Genomic DNA, 21808 nt, shown 5'->3' with positions numbered 1-21808 from the left:
TTGCAGATGATATGATAGTTTACATAAGTGAAACAAAAATTCTACCAGGAAACTCCTGCAGCTAATAAACACCTTCAGCAATGTGGCAGGATACAAGATTAATGCAAAATAATAATAATAATAATAATAATAATAATAATAATAATAATAATAAGTTGCCATCCTATACACAAATGATAAATGGGTTAAAAAAAAACTAAGGAAACATTACCCTTTACAATAGCCACAGATAACATAAAATATCTTGGTGTAACTTTAACCAAACAAGTTAAAGACATGAATGACAAGATTTTAAATCTCTGAAGGAAGAAATTGAAGAATGTATAAAAAATGGGAAGCTCTCCCATCCTCTTGAAGAGGTAGGATCAACACAGTAAAAATGGCAGTCTTACAGATTCAGTGCACAATTCTTCACAGAACTCAAAAGAAAAATGCTCAATTTCACATGTATAAACAAAAAAGCCAGGATAGTCAAAACAATCCTGTATAGTAAAGGAACTTCCAGAGGCATCATCACCCTTGCCATCAAGCTATACTATAGAGCTATAGAAATAAAAACAGCTTGTTTTGGGCATAAAACAGGCACAATAATCAATGAAACTGAGTAGAAGACCCTGACATTAATCCATACACCTATGGATACCTGATTTTTGACAAAGAAGCCAAGATTGCGTAATAAACCCTGCCAGGAAAAAAAATTAAAATTAACGATCAGGTGAAAAGTATGGAATTTGAGCATTACTAGACATTGTGTTGTGTGTGAAATTTAGACAGCAGGGTTCTTGGTCTCTTCTAAGAGTCCACCCATGATGAACTGAGAACTTTTCAAAAAGGAACTGTTTTGCCCATGGAGCGGAAGGTTTAGAAATCCTGTGGGTCCTACTGTTTCACAAATGTCTGTTGTCTGCAAATGCGCACAGACAGGAAGCTAACTGGACTGAGGTCATATCAGCAACATGGCTCCACAGGACTTCACCTTCCTGTGTTTCGGTGAGTCCTGAAATGAAAATGGGTTAGCAAGAAAGACAGGACTCCCATAAAAGCTAGACCCTCTCTTGGCATGAAGGCTAGGTGGTGTTAAGTGGCAGCCGAGGATAGACTAATCTCCTTAGCATTCTGTCTCTGGGTCTTGCCCACAGCCCATAGACAATAGATAGGGGTTTCATGATGACTGCTGAGCATCATGAGAGGAGAGAGAGATGGGGGGACTGAAAATGTAAGGGCAACCCTCAAGACTGGTTATTTTGGGGGGAAAAAATAGTCTTACAGATATGCAAACATACATGTGAAAGCCAGAGTTAGATCGAAGAAATGATACACCACAGACAAAACTAGATGGTCTATAGAAAAAAGGGTGATAAGTAAATGACTGAAACTAACCGGAAGATTGATTGATAGATTGCAAATAATAGATAAAAGATAATTAATAGATGATAGCTATATGAGTAGGTAGAGATGATCAACACATAGATGCATACATGCATGCATGCATATATAATAGAAAGGTAATAGATGATAGATAACTAAAAAATTAGTATTGATAACAGTTATGTAGATAATAATAGGGGTAGGTAGATAAATAGATAGACAGGCACACATACACCCACAGAGAGCACACAAACACACAGAGTAGAAGAGATAGAGATAGAGATAGAGAGAGAGAGAGAGAGAGAGAGAGAGAGAGATTTACTCCATAACTCATTATGCAGAGAGACCTGTACCAGAGGTTGGATACTAGAAGGTTAAATTTCCTCAATGGTTCTCTTCCAACAGTCTTCCTGGGACAGTCCATTTGGGCACAAGAAGGTAAGTGTCCCCTAAGTCGTGTCCTTCACCACACCTTAGACACTAGTCACAGCAGCTATGGAGTAGAATAATGGAAAGATACTCTGAAGCCCAGGGTAATTCCCCTTCTAGCCCCATTATACTGTCTGCTATTTATCACTGTGTTATCTCTTTAAGGAGACCCCAGACCCTGGAGCTACAGCCTTGGCCTCTGCTAGCTAGCTACATGTGCTAACAAAGACCTGTGTTTTACCGAATATTCGTAAGAGGAAGTCATGAGTTGTCTTTGCTTAACATCCTCCTGAATGTTGGTTCCCTTTTTGCTCCAAAATCAAGTCTTTTTTTTTTTTTTACTTCAGTTATTTAGAGGAAGTCAGTCTATCCTTGCTGTATTGTACACTAATGTACTATACCAGTGTTGGGTCCTAAGTAGTACTGAGAGAAGCATCTACTTAAGCTAAAGCAAGTGCTAATAGTGCTAAATTCTGCTTGTCCTGCAACTCTAACTCTTGATTTGGCCTCCTAGTTCTTGTGAAACCCTCATCTACCATGCCTTCTCTCTCCAGCATACTTTTTTAAGTTTTTATTTTACATACCAACCCCAGTTTCCCCTTCCTCCCCTACCCATGCCTCCCATCTCCCCCTGACCCCATCCCCATCCCATCCTTAGAAAGGGGTAAAGGCCTCCCTTGGGGAACCAACCAAGTCTGGCATACCAAATTAAGGCAGGGCCAGGCTTCTTCCCCCTGTATCAAGGCTGAGCAAGGAAATGGGCTCCAAAAAGCCAGTTCATGCATCTGGTGTAAGTCCTGTTCCCACTGCCAGGGGTTCCACAAATAGATCAAGCCACACATCTGGCACCCACATCCAGAGGGCTTAGTTTGACCCTATGAAGTTTCCCCAGCTGTCAGTCTAGGCTCCGGGAGCTCCTACTAGTTCAGTTCAGCTGTCTCTGTGCGTTGCCCCATCGTGATCTTGACCCCTCTTGCTCATTTGATCCCTCATCCCTCTCTTCAACTTAACTCCAGGAGCTTGGTCCAGTGCTAGGCTGTGGATCACTGCATCCATTACTGAATGCAGGTTCTATGATGACAGGGTGGTCACCAACCTGATTACAGGGGAAGGCCAGTTCAGGCATCCTCTCTACTCTTGCTAGGAGTCTTACCTGGAGTCATCCTTGAGGGTTCCTGGGAATTTCCCTAGCACCAGGTTTCTCCCTAACCCCATAATGGCTCCCTCCATCAAGATATCTCTTTCATTGTTCTCCTTCTCCTTATCTCCCCCTACTCGGCCATCTCAACCCCTCATGATCCCCTTTCCTTCCCTTTCCCTCTACTTCCCTCCCAGTTTACCCATGGGATCTTAATCACTGCCCCTTCCTGGGGCCCTCCATGTATGTCCCGTGTAGGGTCATTGCTTTACCTAGCTTCTCTAGAGTTGTGAATTGTAGCCTGGTTATCCTTTGCTTTACATCTAATCTCCATTTATGAGTGAGCACATACCTTGTTTGTCTTTCTGAGTCTGGGTTACCCCACTCGGGATGATTTATTCTAGTTCCATACATTTGCCTACAAATTTCATGACTTTTGTTGTTTTTCTTACTGCTGAGTGATACTCCATTGTGTAAATGTACATTTTCTTTATCCGTTCTTCAGATGAGGGGCATCTAGGTTGTTTCTGTGTTCTGACAATTATGAATAATTCCAGCACCTTTCTAAAGACTGAGTTATGTATGCTTAAAATACAATTACATTGTTGGCGCACGCCTTTAATCCCAGCACTCGGGAGACAGAGATAGGCGGATCTCTGCGAGTTCAAGGCCAGCCTGGTCTACAGAGCAAGTGCCAGGACAGGCTCCAAAACTACAAAGAAATCCTTCCTCAGAAAACCAAAAAAAAAAAAAAAAAAAGTTACAATTCTAGGTATCTCCCTTCTCAGATCAGTCTTAGGTGCAATGTTCTAAGTTCCCTCCCACCTTCTTTCCTGGTTTATATCTACTTCTCCAGAGAGTCTGTCTCTTCTCTTCACTCATGCTCAGCTTCACTGAGCTTACCTTTCACATTTTGCACTCACTAGTTCTCAGCCTTTCCTGTAATGCCCCCTTCCTTCTCTCTGCAGTGCTCCACCCTACCTACACACACCTCCTCCACTTCCCTTTCTGAATTCTCACACCCAATCTCCTTTTCTATAACTTGACACTGCCGATCGATCACAGAGCTACATGGGTGTACTTGGCATCTTAACTGCATACATCTGTAGGGTGCAATGTGATGTGGCACACAGATGCATTCACACCACATGTGCTGGTCAAGACAGATTAATATTTCCATGTCCATATATAAAACTACCACAGCATGCATGTGGAAGTCACAGGACAAATTAGATATCTGTCCTTGCCTTTTACCTTAGTATTATATAGTGTTTGGAGACTTATAAATTCTTCTCACCTGTTTATGCACAACATGAATAATTATTGAAAACTGTAATTACCTAGCTGCTCTGTAGAGAATATCTCATTTATTGAACTGCCCATTATTCAAATTCAACTTCTTCCTGTTCTCATTCCCTTATACTTCCGAGCCTCTAGTGACCACCGTTCAACATTCAAGTCAAATTTATTGACTTCAACAACTATTGTTTATTTAACCATTTACCTACAGGGCAAACTATGATGCTAGGTATATGTTAAGTACTCCATCAATGTCTTCTAAATGAATGACTGATTGAGTGTTAGGACCACCTATAAAATAACTCAGCCGTTTTAACTATATGAAATCATGGATGCAGTCATAAACCTCATCGTGGGTCTATAGCAGTTAATAGGTTCTGGGAAAAAGGTGTCATTTTCTTCACTAGTTACTCATATGTCATTAAATAACCTCTCACACATGTCCAAAAAACACTGATTGAAACTGGTGGGTCAAAAGAAGGCATCAAAGTACAAAGGGGTTTCTTGTCAAGAGTGGATTCAGCCACAGAGCAAGAATAGAGGGGGATGAGGTGATGAAAATAACCAAAATGTATTATATACATATTTAAAAATGAAAAGGTATTTTAAAAATCACCTTTCTAGGGGGCTGGAAAGATGGCTCAGTGGTTAAGAGCACTGCCTGCTCTCTTCCAAAGGTCCTGAGTTCAATTCCCAGCAACCACATGGTGGCTCACAGCCATCTGTAATGAGATATAGTGCCCTCTTCTGGCCTGCAGGGAAAGCATGTAGACAGAACACTGTATACATAATAAATAAATATTTTAAAAAAATCACCTTTCTAAACACCCACATATAATGATGAGCATACAGTATTTGTATTGTTTCAGTTTGGCTTTGTGATACCAAAAGTCAAACCCAGGACTTCCTGTGTGAGAGGGAATGTTCCACAAACTGTCATGGTAAAGGGCGCCTGAGGGTTTTCAGTGCCCGTTGACTATTCCACGTAACAGTTAAAATCTGAGAATGAAGTCTTCAAGAGCAGAAGTCAATACTAATGAGGAAAGCCAGGAAGACAGCTAGCATGTTCTGTCTCCCTGAGAGGTCCTGGATACAGCATCAGGATCTGCCCACTCCAGTTCCACGTTGCCTGACTCTGTTCTACAGTATTCTTCATCCCTCTATCAGATATGTAGGTATGCACGCATGTGTAAAATACACACACACACACACACACACACACACACACACACACACCTCTTTTACAATTCTGTTTATTTGGGTACTTAGAGACAGGAAATGGATTTGAGGTCCAGATGCTGACTAAAGGGAGAGTTACTGCTTCACGGTTACAGGAATTCTATTTGAGGTTGTGAAACCACTGTAAAATGTGGTGATTGTACAGCGTGATGAAAGTAATCAATACAACTAAATTAACCCTGACAGTCATTAAAAAGCAAGACTGGCATGATGGTGCATATACATAACCCCAATTCTTGGGAGGCAGAAGGATTGTGGGCTTGAAAGTACATAGTAAAACCCTGTTTCCAACGGTAAATTTTTCAATGTATGAAATATACTCCAAAACAACTACTTCCTTTTTTTTATCTTTGGTTTTTTGAGACAAGGTTTCTCTGTATTGATTTGGAGCCTTTCCAGGATGGCCTCAAACTCACAGAGATCCACCTGCCTCTGCCTCCTGCATGCTGGGATTAAAGGCATGCACCACCAACACCCAGCCAACAACTATTATATTTGAAAGAGTGTTCATGTATGTTCAGACAAGCATGTACATATATGTACATATAGCAGGAGCAGGACATTACTGTTTTTCCCCTTCAGATGACATACTCCTTGTTGACTTTTCTTCACCTTGTTCATCTTTTTAAATCTTTAAATTTGTTCTTTGGCAAATTCATTCATGTACGTAGTGAGTTCTTATCGTTGACACCCCCCCTTACCCTCCACTCATTTCCTACAAGTCTCTCTCACATGGTCATGCCTTTCCTTTTGTTTTGTGACCCACTGAATTTAATCTGGGCCTTCGGTGCAACCATGGGTTTGGAGGTATTCATTGGGGACCGATGGGCCCACTAATGGGACACAGCTGAAGATAATGCCCACCCCTTCCTCAGAATCAATCAGTAATCAATAATTCAGCAAGGATGGGTGAGGCCATGTGGGTTCTTCTCACATCTATCATTAGCTATTGACAACACCAGTCTTGTGCAGGCTCATTACTGACAGACGCTGCTGCTACTGTGAAATATGTTTGCCCTGGCCACGTCATTCCCCCAGGATCACATTTCACAGCTCCTCTCCCTAACTTCCACCTCTTACTTTCCAATTCTGTTCCCTGAGCCTTAGAGGAGGTGGTTTCAGTGCCCACATTGAGGGCTGTACAATGCAGCCTTCAAAAATTCTCAGCACTACAGGCAACCATGATTCTCTGCATTCAGTGTGGTTCCTTGAAGCAGGGTCTCTCACTGGCCTGGGGTCACTGATTAGTATAGGTTGACTGGCCCAGAAGCCCAAAAATCTGCTTGTGTCTGACTCCACAGTGGAGTTATAAGTGCACGCCACCACTCCTGGTTATTTATGCAGTTCTGGAGAGGCAAAGCTAGGTTCTCATTCTTGCAAGTCAAGGAGGTTGGACAGAAGGCCCAGTGGAGAGCCCAGTAAGAGCACTGGCTACTCTTCCAGAGGATCCAGGTTCGATTCCAAGCACCAACATGGCAGTTCACAACTGTCTGTAATTCCAAGACCTGACACCCTCACACAGACATGCATGCAGGTAAAACACCAATGCACATAAAACAAAATTAAATAATTGTTTATTTTAAAAAAAGAGCTTGCGAGTCAAACACTTTATCAGCTGAGATTTATCTCCAGACACCCACCATACTGTTTTTAAATGAAATGGTTACAGGTCCTTTGCAGTCTAACTCATGCCCCCCAACACAGATGGAATACAACAGCTTCTTCAAGCCATCTGAGCTTGGGCTCTGCTTCCTTTCAGAATTTCCCACTCCCATAATATCCGCTGCCACAAGTACTGTGGTTCCCTGGAATGGGTCTGTGAGGATCATCTGCCAGGGAACGCCCGAAGCCTTCCTGTATCAGCTGTCCTTGATGAAAAACTCCACACCCATAGTTATAGAGTATAGAATGGGATTTCAGAGAGAAGCCGAATTCATCATCAACCACATGAACACAACCACGGCAGGATGTTATCAGTGTCAGTATAGGAAGAAGTACCACTGGTCAGAAAAGAGCAAACCCCTGGAACTGGTGGTGACAGGTAAGGAGACGCCTTGGGAGCCTGGCCTTCCGCTACTTATTTTGTCTTCATTTTAGCAGACTTTGTGAGGGTGGGGGGTTGTTGTTTTCATTTTTTTTTTTTTGTTAATTACATTCATTAGTAGATAATTTCATACAATGTACACAACTGCATACTGACCACTTCTATTTGTTTTGTTTCGTGACCCACTGAGATTATAAGGGTAATTCCTATTACTAAGGGTATAAATGTGTCCTCTGGAGCCTGGTGGGCTCAGCAGTAGGTACACAACTAAAGGGATCAATTCCCCCTTCTCCCAGAGTCTATCAATAGCCAGTAATTCCATCACAAAGGATAGGACCCCTTGATCACTCCCTCGTCGCCCAACTCCCCTACTTCCTTGACTTATCACTGACAGGGTTGCTCTCATGTGGGCCCAATGCAGGTAATTACAGCCGTATGTTAATAATTGTGGAGGTTCTGTCAAGTCTAGAGAATGGCATTTACTGGTCCTCGCCCTGTCTTCTGACTTTTATATACTTCCTGTTCACCTATGGGCAGTGTTGACTAGGTCTTAGACAAGGATGATATAAATGTCTTTGGTATGTCTGGGTCAACAACTATAATTAATCTCTGTGTCTTGGGCAGCTGTGAGTCTCCGCATTCAATGGTGTTGATATTTTTATATTTTTTAATTGTTTTCACATAACATTTCTTATCATATTCCTTTTCCTCTCTCAGTTCTCCCCAGATCCTCACCACCTCCCACATTGTTAGGATAGCTTTAGGTTCACAAAAAAAACAAAAAACTGAGATGTTGAAGACTGAAAAGACCAAGAATTCTCTTGGCTGATATCTAAAGCATATTCAGGGTTCCTTCATTGCCAACTAATGGCCTTTATCTACTCTAGGACCCCTTCTAAGATCTCATGTTGCATTTAGTTCTCTCTTGGTTTTGATAGACTTTGTGGTCTTGAAAAAGTACAGGCAAATAATTTCTGGGACTTCCCATTCTTAGAAATTGTCTGACCCTGTTCTCATAGGGTCATTATAAGAAAACCAGGGGTGGTGCATTGTTATGAGTTGTTTTCCCCCGCCAGTCTGGTCCCACCAGTCCCAAATAACGCACAGAGATGCTGTATTAGATATAAAGCTGTTGGGCTGTTACTAATTCCTTATTGGCCAGATCTGTCTTAAATATTAACCCATTTCTATTAATCTAATTATTTCCACATGGTCTTATCTTACTGGATAGAGGGGCTGGTGTTCTCTCTCCATCCTCCATCTTGAAGCTCCTCCCTACTCCTTCCGGAATCCTCCTTGTCTCTTAGTCCCACCTATCTTGCTTTCCTATTGGCCAACAGTGCTTTATTCATTAACCAACAAGAGAAACATATTTACAGAATGACACCTCCCATCAGTGCATGTTGTATTTCAACTGTTCTTTCTACATAAAAAAATAATAATTGTGTGAGGTGACACTCCAACTAGTCATTATACAATATGTGCATGTATCCAACATCATGGTGTACATGATAGATGCACATCATGGTATAGATGATAAGCACACAAAGCCTCTGTAGTTTTAAAAATGAGCCACATGTGAATAAGCCACATTAGGAATCCAATAATCCCATATGTGAAAGCAGGAGAAATAGAAGTTGTAGGCCATCCATTGCTTCACACATAATTTGGGATTGGCCCTGGCTACATGAGAGTGAGCTGAAAGAAACAGAGAGAGGAAAAGGAAGGAAAGGATAGAGGAGAAGATCACAGGAGAGAAGAGAGGAGTGGAAATGGGAGGGGAGGGTAAAGAAGAGGGAGAGGAGGAGAGGGGTAGAGCGGGGAGGAAAAGCTGAGTGTGTTGGTATACACCAGTGATCCCAGCACTCAAGAAGCTGAGACAGAAGGATCATGAGTTCAAAGCCAACCTGAGTTACATTTCAAGACCCCATCTCAAAACCTAAGTACATTTAAAATAAAAAAGAAATTGGCCCCCAAGCCCACTCAGCCCTGCTCAACCTGAGCAGGTGGAACACACCCATAGCTCGCCACCCCCTCAGTAGCTCAAGGCAACTTTATGGGGGAGAAAGAGGCGCAGAGCAGTTCACGTGCCGTAAGAGAGGAAGAGCTGGAAGAGCAAAGGCGGTAAGGAAGCCGCTAAACTGCCACCCAAAGCCATGGTGATATCTGGTCGGGCTTCTACCAAGGGCCACATCTGGGTCTACAGCCCTACAGCAGCTGGAATGGATGTGCATGGCTCCTGTGACCACTGAAGACCATGAAGATGCCCCAGCATCTGGGTCACCACCTGAGACCATGTTGGTGTCTGAGAACCATGCTGCGACCGGGACCATCCTAATCTCAGTGTCCTGTGCCATGGTCACATTCAAGCCTGAGCTGCTGCAGAGAGCCATATCTGAGGCTATGGTCTGCCTCAGCCAGGGTCTGTGTTGATGTCTGTGGCTCCTATTACCCTAAAGGCTATATACATGCCAGGGGTCTGAGCCACCACTTGTGGCTTTGAGTTGGCCCACCCCAACATCTACCCTGTCCATGACCTACTGGGGCACATGAAGGGACTGGTCCTGTGAAATAAGAGCTGCAGGATCTCCATCACTCCAGGGAGCCACAGAATACCTAAGAGGAGTTACAGTGAGTGGTCAGTGTTGGTGCTCTACCAGAAGCCAGAGGCCTTGAGCCAGACCAACAACATATTACAATGAACAATTGCAAGTAAAGTTCTTTGGACAAAGGGGTCCTGACACACCACAGCTCCCAGTGCAACTAACATGAATAAAGAGGTGATGGAGAGGCATGGAAGACAGAGGAATGGAGTGTTTTGGAGTTCTTTTTTTGGTTGTTTGTTAACTAATACTTTCATTTTCTTTTAGAGGAAGCTGTAAGGGAGAAGAGAAATATGGGGAGCCTGGGAAATGAGTGGGATTATAATGCATGATGGGAATTTCGCAAAGAATCAATAAAAATTATGTTTAAATTTTTTTTTAAATCTTTAAACTTTTTTTAAAAAGTCAATACATAAAAAGTAGGATGGTGTTGCTTCTTACACATGAGGCACTGGATTCAATCCCCATAACAAATGATAAATTTGCTTTCATTCTTATTGGGTTTTTGGGGGGCTGGTGTAGTTAGCATTGCCTCTCTTATCATATATTATAGTCATACATTAATTTATGTATCTATATAAAAGTCTATGACCCACAAATGAGAGAAAACATGTGATTCTTTTCCTGAATCTGTTTTAATATACTTAATACAATAATCCCGAGGTGTACCCATTTTCCTACCAATGACATACTTTTGTCTTTGTGGTTGGAAACAACCCCATTGTACACCACATGCCCCAGACAGACATAGAGTTGATTCCATAACTTTTTTACTTGTTGAGACAGAGTCTCACTCAGTACCTTCACTTGTAACTTTCCTACCTCACCTACCAAATGATGAGATTACATTCGCAAACCATAATGCCTGGCTGCAAGTGGTTTCTTTCCTTTTCTTTTATTATTATTATTATTATACATATTGATCCCAGTTCCCTCTCCCTCCCTCCCATGCCCCCTGGCCCCCCTCCCATCCCATTCCCCACACACACACTCCACAGGGAGGATGAGGCCTTCCAGGAGGGGTCATCTACATCTGTCAAGTCATTTGGAGTAGGGCCTAGGCCTTCTCTCCTGTCTCTAGGCTAAGGGAGTATCCCTCCATGGGGAATGTGCTCCCAAAGTCCTTTTGTGCACCAGGGATACATCCTGGTTCCACTGTCAGAGGTCCCTTAGATTGCCCAGGCCTTCTAACTGATACCCATGTTCAGGGGGCAAGTAAAAGAGAGCACCTTTTAGTCAATTTACTAACCGAATGTTTTTTCTCCTTAAAAGATTTATTTATTTATGCCTATGAGTGTTTTATCTGAACATATATCTGCAAGTTAGAAGAGGGAATCAGATCCCATGGGACGACCGATGGGAGATGTTCTTCTGTATATATGTTTCTCTTATTGGTTGATGAATAAAACACTGATTGACCAGTAGCCAGGCAGGCGAGGCTACCAGATGAGGAGCATTCAGGAGAGAGGGAGGCAGAGAGGAGCTGCCAGAGAGACACCATGTAGCCGCCCGAAGGAGTAACATGCCAGCTTATGGGTAAGCCACAGCCTCGTGGCAATACATAGTCTAACAGATACACATCATAATTTAATAATTAAGAGAGAGCTAGCCAATAAGAAGCCTAAGCCATTGGCCAAACAGTTTATAATTAATATGCCTCTGTATGCTTTATGGGGCTAATCAGCTGTGAGACCCTGCGGAATAGAAACTCAGACTTCAGACCATAATTACAGATGGTTGTGAGCCACCATGTGGGTTCTGGAAATCAAACTCAGGATCTCTGAAAGAGCAGCCAGTGCTCTTAACTGCTGAGCCATCTCACCAACACATCAACTGAATCTTTCTTAATCATTATTATTTTCCACATACGAATTTTTGCTTGTGCACCATGTGGGTGTAGTTCTCTTGGAAGCCAGAAGGGGGCATCAAATCCTGGATTTAAAAACAGTTGTGACTCTGGAAGAGCAGACCCATTCATTGCCCCCACACCCAGACCCTGATAATAATTTTGAACAAAACTTTGTTAATAGCTCACTGTCTTCTCTTTCAGGCGTGTACGACAAACCCATCCTCTCCGCAGATCAAAGCCACGTGCTGAAACCAGGAGAAAACATCTCCTTCCAGTGTAGGTCAGCACACAACCTGTTCAACAGATTTTCACTGGCCAAGGAGGGAGACACGTCCTGGCCACAGCAGCAGCATGAAGGATATCAAGGCAACTTCATCCTCGGGCCTGTGCACCCTGACTTTGCCGGTAGCTACCGGTGCTATGGATGGCACAGCAGAAGCCCGTACGTGTGGTCGGCCCCCAGTGATGCCCTGGAGCTCAGTGTCACAGGTAGATGCGTCACAGCCCAGCTCTTTGTCCTCTGGGTGGAAATGTAAGATGAGTATGGCAATAGAAACGCGCTGTCCTGAGGAGCGTGGAGAGAAAGGGGTTTCTCGCTTACTCCACACTAATCTTTCACATTATTCTCTGAAGTCTTCCAGAACACCCTTCAGAAACCCGTGATCTATTTTTAAAGATTTATTTTCTCTCTCTCTCTCTCTCTCTCTCTCTCTCTGTGTGTGTGTGTGTGTGTGTGTGTGTGTGTGTGTGTGCGTGCGTGCGTGCGTGCGTGCATGGTGCTGGTAGGGGCCAGAGGAGGGTGACAGATTCCCTGGAACTGAATTTACAGATGATTCTGAATGACCCAATGTGAATGCAGGAAACTGAACTTGGGACCTCTCCAAGTCAGCAGTTTTCATTAATTTATTTTTTACACTCCAATCCAAGTTCCCCCTCCTTCCTCTCCTCCCACTCCCCTCCAATTCCCATCTACTCATTGGAGAGGGTAAGGCCTCCCCTAGGAAGTCTACTAAGTCTGTCCCATCATCTCATTGAGGCAGAACCAAGACACCTCCCCACCCCCCCACACACACACACCCCCTGTGTCTAGGCTGGGCAAGGTATCTCTCCATATAGGATGGGCTCCAATAAGTCAGTTTTTGCAATTAGTGATAGGTCTTGGACCCACTTCCAGTGGCCTTATATATTGTCCCAGCCACACTACTGTCGCCTATATATTAAGGGAATCTAGTTCAGTCTTATGAAGGTTCCCCATTTGTCAGGTCTGAGTCAGCGATCTCTCACTAGCTTGGGTCAGCTGATTCTGTGGGTTTCCCCATCATGGTCTTGACCCCTTTGTTCACATTATCTCTCCTCCCTCTCTTTGATTGTACTCCAGGAGCTCAGCCCATTGGTTAGTTGTGGATTTCTGCATCTGCTTCCATCTGTTTCTGGAAGAGGGTTCTAGCTTCTTTGGGGTTGTGGATTGTAGGCTGGGTATCTTTGCAGCAAATGGTGTTAACCACTGGATCACCTCTCCAGCTCCCTGATCTATTTATAAAGGAAAGGCCCAACATTCAGAATCACTTATGAGGGATCCATGTTGAAATGGAAGATCCAAACACAGTCTACTCTAGTGCATCTTTTTTTATTTGTAGTCTTAGTGACTAGCAGTCCTTAAACTCACTTTCGGAATCCACTGGGAGTGACTCGCTATAAAGACTGAATCATAGGACTCATTTACCATGTGGCTGACATATGACACTATACCTGAAGGAGGGAAAAGAAAGGAGGAGAGAATTCAGGCAGAGAAAATTAGTTGCTGCCACCTGAGTGGGTTGACCTCTTTCCATATCTCATACCCATCTTCTGAAAAAAAGCGTCATTATCCCTCTCATGCTATCAGCTATGCAGTGTGATAGCTGTGCATTTCGATGTTGTAAATCTAGATAGGTTTTTTTCCATTAGTAGTATGGAGACAACTGGGTCTCGGTACAGGAGAATTAAACAAGAGCACACTCCCAATGGACTGGACGCCTAACTGCAAAAGATATCCTTCTATTGGAGACCACAGAAGAGAGTAATCTTGACCCTGACATGGGAGGTGGTTTCTAAAACAAGATACAGGATCTGCTTGCTCTAAGTAAAAGGACTAACGAACTCAACCAAACTAATCATCATGATAATGATAAAAGGAAAAAAAAATCTAGGTAATAGAATCCTTTTGCTTTTCTGAGATAGAGTCTCACTAACTCATGCATGCTAAATAAACCCCTCTTTTTCCAGGGAAGTAGTAAGCATTTAATTTTTCTGAACATTATAAACTTTCATATTACATTGCAATCATGGGGAGAACAGGTTTATAAAGATAAAGACAGTCTAACACATGAAAAAAATAAGTAGTTCACTGATCACCATTGCCTATATAATTGGAGATGAGAAGTTGGAAGGAAGTTGAGGGGCAGAGCATAAAGCAATTGGCTCCATCGCAAGGGTCATTTTGAGATAACATTTAGCTAAATTTACCTTAAATCTCCCAGGTAGTGGTGACTGTGTGTCTATTTTGCCACATAGTTGTTATGTAGAGTGAGGAAAGCACAAAGAGAAAAGTTCAGAGCTTCCGACATAGGGAGGTGTTGAAGAAATAAAGTTGAGTGGTCAAAGGTGAGAAAGACAAAGGAGGACAAACTCCCCATAATCAACTCCTTTCTTGAAAAACACAATTTCTCACCTTTGGCCTCCCTCTATCTTACACACCCTAAAAGCGTGGCACCTGTAAATGTATGTGCTCATTTTAAAAGGGCTAGGATCACATTTTGGCACAGAGACAGGAGCATGAGTCCCTCCTACATCAAGGATGTAGGATTGGTATTGAATGGACCATGGCCAACACTTGCCTGTTTCTTTCCCTTACGTCTCTAGACTCCAAGAAGCAAGACTATGTGATGGAGAATTCTATCCGGATGGGTATGGCAGGGTTGATCCTTGTGGTCGTCTTGGTGATACTAGCTGAATATTGGAATGGCCACAGGGTGCCACACAAGGAAGACTGCTGGGAATTGGCTGCACCGGGATGGAGTGGATAAACACTGGAAGATACAGGTGGGGATGCATCTTACAAAAAGGAAAAGCCGTTAGAAGCTTGGGTCCACCTGCAGAATGTAAGGTGTGAGTGAAAAGTGCCGGCCACAGGCTTGTGTGTTTGAGCATTCACTCCCCAGAAGACGGTGCTGTTTGGAGAGATGTGACATATATTGTCCCCAGGAGGCTACCCTTCGAAGGTTATACTCACTTCAGGGTCCCATCTAGCTCCCTGCCACTCTGCACTCCTGTGGAGCTGTTCCTATTACAGACTTTCCTGCCATAATAAACTACTCTCTCTGAAAACATCAGAATTAGCCTTGCGTTCCTTTCTTTCAAGACAAAAATAAAATTAACTAGTATATGGAATTATCAGACCCTAGGTGGAACTGAGCTATTTCTTCTCTATTGGTTAGTATTCAGATTATGTTTCATTATTATTATTATTTAATATTTTTTCTTATTTTACATATCAATTCCAGTTTCCCCTCCCTCCCATACCCCCCACCATCCCCCACATCCCATCCTCCCATCCACTCCCCAGGGAGGGTGAGGCCTTCCATGAGAGATTATCAAAATCTATTAAGTCATTTGTGGTAGGGCCTAAGCCCTCCCCCATGACTCTAGGTTAAGGGAGTATGCCTCCATGGGGAATGGGCTCCTAAAGTTCATTCGTGCACCAGGGATACATCCTGGTTCCACTGCCAGAGGCCCCATAGACTGCCCAGTCCTCATAGCTGACACACGTGTTCAGGGGGCCTGCTTTGGTTCTATGTTGGAAGCAACATGTGAGTATAGATTGATGATGTGTGATTATGGCTTTGTATGCTGCTCTGAGTAAGTGGGGTCAGGAGAATCCTGAAAATTAAGACAAAAGTTCCTTATTCCTCTTTGTTATTGTATTTGCTATCCCATTTGGTAATATAGTTTGGCCTTTATTTACAATGCTTCTTAGATTAGATCTTTCTCTTTTACACTAGGCTTCTTTGGGGTTAGACAAATATTAGATTAGAACAGGAAAGACCAACACTCTCCTGAGTAACTGAAACCACGAGTCTTTCTTTCTTTAGGCACCAATGCCACAAACTTCCTGCCCCTTCAGGCTCCAGCAGGCTTGGACCTCTTTTCTTTCTCAGATTTCTTCTTTATTCTTTTTTTTTTTTTAATCACAGATATATATGTTTATTTTTTTTCTTATTTTACATATTGATCCAAGTTCCCTCTCCTGCCCTCCCTTCCCCCCCCCCACTCCACAGGGAGGGTGATGCCTTCCAGGAGGAGGTCAACAAAATCTGTCAAGTCATTTGAAGTAGGGACTAGGACCTCCCTCTTGCTCTATGTTAAGGGAGTATCCCTCCATGGAGAATGTTTATACTTCTTTTTTATATTTTTGTTTTTACTGTTTGAGAATTCCATGTGTGTAGTGGGATATTCACTTTGTCTCCTTCTGTGGCACTGACCACGCCCATTGGGGGTGGAGCCAGGGGCGGAAGTGACCTGTGGAAGGAGGTCTGAGGAGGAGCCTGGGAACGCTCTCTTGCTGGCAGGACTCAGAGAGGAGAGCATCCGGTGAAACTTGCTGGTGTTCATCTGTCTAGGTTTTAGTTATTCCTCCCTGAATAAACATTTATTTGGCCTATTTGATTATCCTGATCCGTATTAAACCGCAATACATGTGTGATTGTATTCTGAAAAAATTCACTCCCATCCTCCTCCCACTTAAATTCTCTCCCTATCCACATCACCACTCCGCACCCTAACCTCACACACTCTGTTTTAAAACACACTGAGCCTGGTTGCACCCTTGAGAGTGGGGGAAACTAACTCCCTTTCCCAGCAGCTAGCAATTAAAATATATATATATAGTTCTTCAGTGAGGGGTAGGACTTTGTGCCTCCCATTCCCCATCTATACTGGGGTTTAGATTTTTTTAAAATGCATACCCATCAATTATAGATAACTACTAAGCTTGTTACAATAGTAGGTCCCATCCTTTGTCTTTGAGGTATTGGTTTTGTCTAAATGTAAATTAAATACATAAACACAAAAGCAAATGAATACCACAATCCTATCTGGGAAATATGAGATGCTATTAAGTGACAACTTCATCTGGGGCACCAAGTTTACATTTACAACTTTAAACGATGCTAGAGTTCTGTCTTGTAACGGTACCAATGTATTTCACACTATTGAACCAATAATTGTATGTTTCAAAGAGTTAAAGGGGGAAAACAACTGCAGAAACACCCCCACCAACTTTTTTTTTTTTTTTTTTTTTTTTGGGGGGGGGGAGTACATAAAAGTAAAATGGGGATTATTACAGATGAGGAAGGAAAATGGAGGGGTAATAAAAAAGTAATGGAAAGGGTGGATATCTTTAGGACCACAGAGCAGTGTGTAGAAATGACACACAAAAGCCTCATGTATGCAAGTAATACATGCTAATAAAACTGGCTAAAATCCAAAATAAATTATTCGAACATTTATATCATTACAGGAATTATGAGGACTGGAGAAATAGCCATTCAAGGTTAGGCCCACAACCAAAAATATAATAAATTACAAGTTTGAGAAAATAGGGTGTGAATTCCTGCCTTGATACTCCAGCAGTAATGGAATTTAATGTGGAGCTGTTAGCCAAATAAGCCATCTCTCCCCTAGGTGGTTCCCTCCTCCCCAGGGTAACTTATCACGGCAAACCCCCCCCCCAGGGTAACTTATCACCGCAGCAAAAGTGAAGCTGGGACAGTGATTATAACACAAAACCCAAGAGTCCACCAGGTGACAAGGATGTTGACAAAAATATTAAAGGTCTAGATAATCTATACAATCAAATTATAGCAGAAACTTTCCCAAGTCTAGAGAAAGACCTAGACTAGACATCCAAAATCCAAGAGTTATCTTGAACTCCAAATAGACATGATCAGAGTAGAACGTTGCATGACATAATACAGTCAAGATATCAAAAATACAAAATAAAGAAAGAATATTTAAAAAAAATAAAGGAAAGACACCAGCTCACTTATAAAAGCACATGTATCAAAATAACGCCATTTCCCTCAGAAACCCTAAAAGGCAGAACAAAATTGGGATGTTGTATTTCAAGACATGAAAGCAATTCACTAAGCTAATGCTTACACCCAGCAAAGTTGTGCCATAAAATTGAAAAGGAAGTAAGGACATTTCAAGATAAACACAAACTAAGGCTGGTCATGACCACAAGCGAGCCACATAGAAGGTGATGGCATTAGCATCATGCACATAGGAGGAAGAATGATACTCTTGGTTGCAATGATACAGAAAATAATAATGTTCATGAGAGGAAGAGATAAACAAGATGGGAAGAAATCCATGATATCCAATATAGTAAAGCAGCAAACCCCAACATTAACAGAGGAGAAAGAGCAAACAATCTAACCAATAAGTCAGTAAAATGCTTACCTTACAAGTATGAGGATGTCAGTGAAATCCACAAAAGCCACATAGAAATTAAAGCCAGGCAAAAGCTGGGCAGATAGATGGCTCAGCAGTTAAGAGCACCCATGTCAGAATGATCACAACCACCTACCATTCCAGCTCCAGGGACTCTTATGTCCTCTTCTGGCAGCTAAATTTACTAAACTCATGTGCACACATCCACACACTGAAATCTTAAAAACATAAAAGCCAAGTGTGGTAACACACTCTTATAATGACTGTGATGAGGAGGTAAGACATGGATACCTAGAATTTAGGGGTCAGCCAACCTAACCTACTTAGCAAGATCCTGAACTTGGCAAGGTCCTGGCTCTTGAGGGACATTGTATCCAAAAATAGGTTGATATGTGCTTGCACAGAGAGAGAGAGAGAGAGAGACAGACAGACAGACAGACAGACACACACACACACACACACACACACACCTAGTAAGGGTTGGAGATATAGCTCAATGATTAAAATGCCTGCAATGTTAGTGTGAAGACCTGACCCCAGCTCCCTAAAACCCATATTAAATGTCAGACGGGCTTGGAAGCCCACTTGTAATTCCAGCCTTGGAATGCAGAAACAAGGATTCTCCAGAACAAGTTGTCTGAAAAGATTCAACAAATTGGTGAGCTCTGAGTTTTATTGAGAGACCCTGCCTCTCTGTGAGTAAGGTGTAAGAGTGACCAATCAAAGATGATTCATGACATCAACTTCAGAACCCCACATGAACACTTGTCCAACACATACAGGCATACATAAACATGCATATGCACACCACACACATACATGAAAAAAATACAATAATAGTATTTTCCTGGAATAAGATAGTCAATGTTTTAATATTGAATTAGTGTTCCTTTCTTATTAAATCAATGATCAAATCCAAACGCATGCATGTTGCACACAGAAATACAAAGGTTAAAATCCACATGTTAGGAAACCTCCAGTCCTTCTTAATTGGTCTAAGTAATAAAAAGTGAGAGTCAGATATAGAAGAAAATGCTGAAAATCAGAGAGAAGGAGCAAACCACCGCCATACCTTACCTCATAAGCATCTCAGCAGACAAGAGAGTGAGTTCCAGTTTCTCCCTACTTATATCCTGTTTCTGCCCAGCTACCTCACTCCCTGTCTATCTATACAGACCTCCAGACCTCTATGGTTAGCTAGTGGCAAGCCCCATTCTCTGACCCCCCAGACAGACTTTATTTGTACAAACAAGATTTTACCACATATCCCCCTTTATGTCTAAAATTTTTAAAGTTATAACTAATATAGGAAAGTTATATACAATAAGTACAATAATGCATAAAATATATGCAGGCAATAAGTACATCAACAATGTCTGGTCCGTTAGCATTAAACAAATTCAGAGAAAATATTCCATATCTATTCTTTCTTGATGACTCCAAAGTCTTGTATTTAATTTACTTTCTATTCTAATTTGCATTATCAAATTGTCTTTTATATCTTTTACACATATTACACTTAATACATCTATAGTGAGATTCTTTACTGATTCTGATAAACAGGGAAAACTATAACTACACTATTTAGCCTTCAACTCCCTCAGAGAACCAAGAAGGAAATAATATTAACTGAGTAAACAGGAAGTGTGAACAAGCGACAGCTGGATGCCTACACGGTCAGCCAAGATTGATCTACAACATTGGGGTATGCATCTTTGGCCTATAGGCCTAGCATATCTTGCAGACATTTCTGTGAACCATGGTAATCTGAAGGACTGGACCGCCTTGTCTCGGCAAGGTTTGCATTCACTCTTTTTGGTGTCCTGTTTGTCCAATTTGGACAGCATAGTGTCAGCAGTTGAGTCAAGGGCACTTTCTTGCCCAGTGGCTTACCTTAGTCACAAAGAAAGGAAACAAGCAAACTTCATGTGGAGTTCCTTTGATGCCCATCATCTCCAACGTATATCTGTACCGCCAGGAGCAGACATGTCTCACTGTCACAAAAAAGAACCTAAGTCATTAAAACATGTTAAATGCCATATTCTGTAGATCTCTGAAGTGTTTGAAGATGACCTGTCTTTCTAAGATATCTGTTTGGCCCTGTAAGCATACCTAATTGATTGTAATAGTAGACTAATTACTAAACTACATTTCCTTATAGTGCTATATAGTTGATGATAACTTTTCAAGGGCTAGAAGTTTGTATTGCATTGTTAAATGAGCTGTATAGATACAATGCCTTGAAAAATACGGAAATGTATGTACAGTATGTTTTAGCAAAATCAATCTTAAATTCGTATCGGTATACAACATTTGTATACAATATGTAAAAATCCAGGATTATGTAAAATATTTAAAACTATTAGTTGCTTTTTAAGAGTAGATTCAGTAATCTACCTTTTCATCTTATCATATCTATAGCCTCCCTTTATTCTTTTTCAGAGTAGATTCAATAATCTACCCTTTTTATCTAAACTATCATATCTAGATTCCTTTTTTTTTTTTTTAAACAAAAACTGGAACACCTTTACTCAATTTTCTTCCTGATCATAAGCAACAACATTTTGTAACCAATCCCCCTAAACAATGACAAATATCTATAACCAATGAGTGACCAAAAACCATCCACCCCACCTCTTAAAAATGAGGGTATCCTGTTCTTAGAGTTACTTCCTGCTGTTTGGGGGTGATGACATTTTTAGGGGAGCATTTGTTGTTCCATCTCTGCATAATGAGCAAGTACTTGTTTCAAATCCTGACTAATGTAGTCTATGAGGCTGGATAACTAGCCACCTTGAAATTGTTCTGAGCAGTGTCTGTTAGGCTGGGTCATCTCAGCAAGTCACCTCGAAATTGTTATGAGCAGTTTGTACTCCAAAGCTGATCTTTAGTTAGCATTGTTCAGCATAATGGTGTTGTGATAGTCCTGGTGAAATTGCCAAAGGCGTTGTTAGGCATGGCTGTGGTTCACTGTAGAACACTGAAAGTCTCAGACCTGAAATCATGTACATGAAAGAAGATGAGACCCTTCTTCTAGAATCAGTTAGTACTCTATATGACCATCAATATCATGACAAAATTATGAGATTAGTAGCGATACCACAGTCCTAATATTTGTTTTTCTTCTGTTCTACATAAGATGGCTGTTCCGACACCAGAGATTTTTATATTTTACTTTAACAAGCATGCCTGGATTTACAGAAGGAGAGAGCCATGCTCCAACTCCAAAGCCAGCTTTTAATCTTTAATTGGACTGAGACTACAAATAGACCATTTGCATTATATTTCTGTATAGAAAAAAAGGAAACAAACATTGGGGGATATTTATGAAAATGTATACATCTCCC

The 21808-nt window shown here is 41.8% G+C and overlaps 1 protein-coding gene across 1 annotated transcript; it reads left to right on the top strand.

Annotated features, from left to right (window-relative positions):
* Positions 1-888: 888 nt before the first annotated feature.
* Fcar (Fc alpha receptor) lies at positions 889-15337 on the top strand. The gene is made up of 5 exons (XM_051207026.1): positions 889-990; positions 1774-1806; positions 7233-7514; positions 12171-12458; positions 14871-15337. Exons 1-5 carry the CDS (start codon positions 957-959, stop codon positions 15032-15034), a joined length of 801 nt encoding a protein of 266 aa, XP_051062983.1. The 5' UTR covers positions 889-956; the 3' UTR covers positions 15035-15337.
* Positions 15338-21808: the final 6471 nt, after the last annotated feature.

This window comes from Phodopus roborovskii, unplaced genomic scaffold (assembly GCF_943737965.1).
Source record: "Phodopus roborovskii unplaced genomic scaffold, PHOROB, whole genome shotgun sequence".
Taxonomy (NCBI): Eukaryota; Metazoa; Chordata; class Mammalia; order Rodentia; family Cricetidae; genus Phodopus; species Phodopus roborovskii.
Note: the sequence above shows the minus strand (reverse complement) of the source record. Positions and strands in the feature narration are given on the sequence as shown.

Coding starts and splice junctions, on each gene's coding strand:
- Fcar (XM_051207026.1), top strand. CDS start 957: ATGGCTCCACAGGACTTCACCTTCCTGTGTTTCG. Junction 7,515..12,170: donor CCTGGAACTGGTGGTGACAG/GTAAGGAGACGC, acceptor CTTCTCTTTCAG/GCGTGTACGACAAACCCATC. Junction 12,459..14,870: donor CCTGGAGCTCAGTGTCACAG/GTAGATGCGTCA, acceptor TTACGTCTCTAG/ACTCCAAGAAGCAAGACTAT.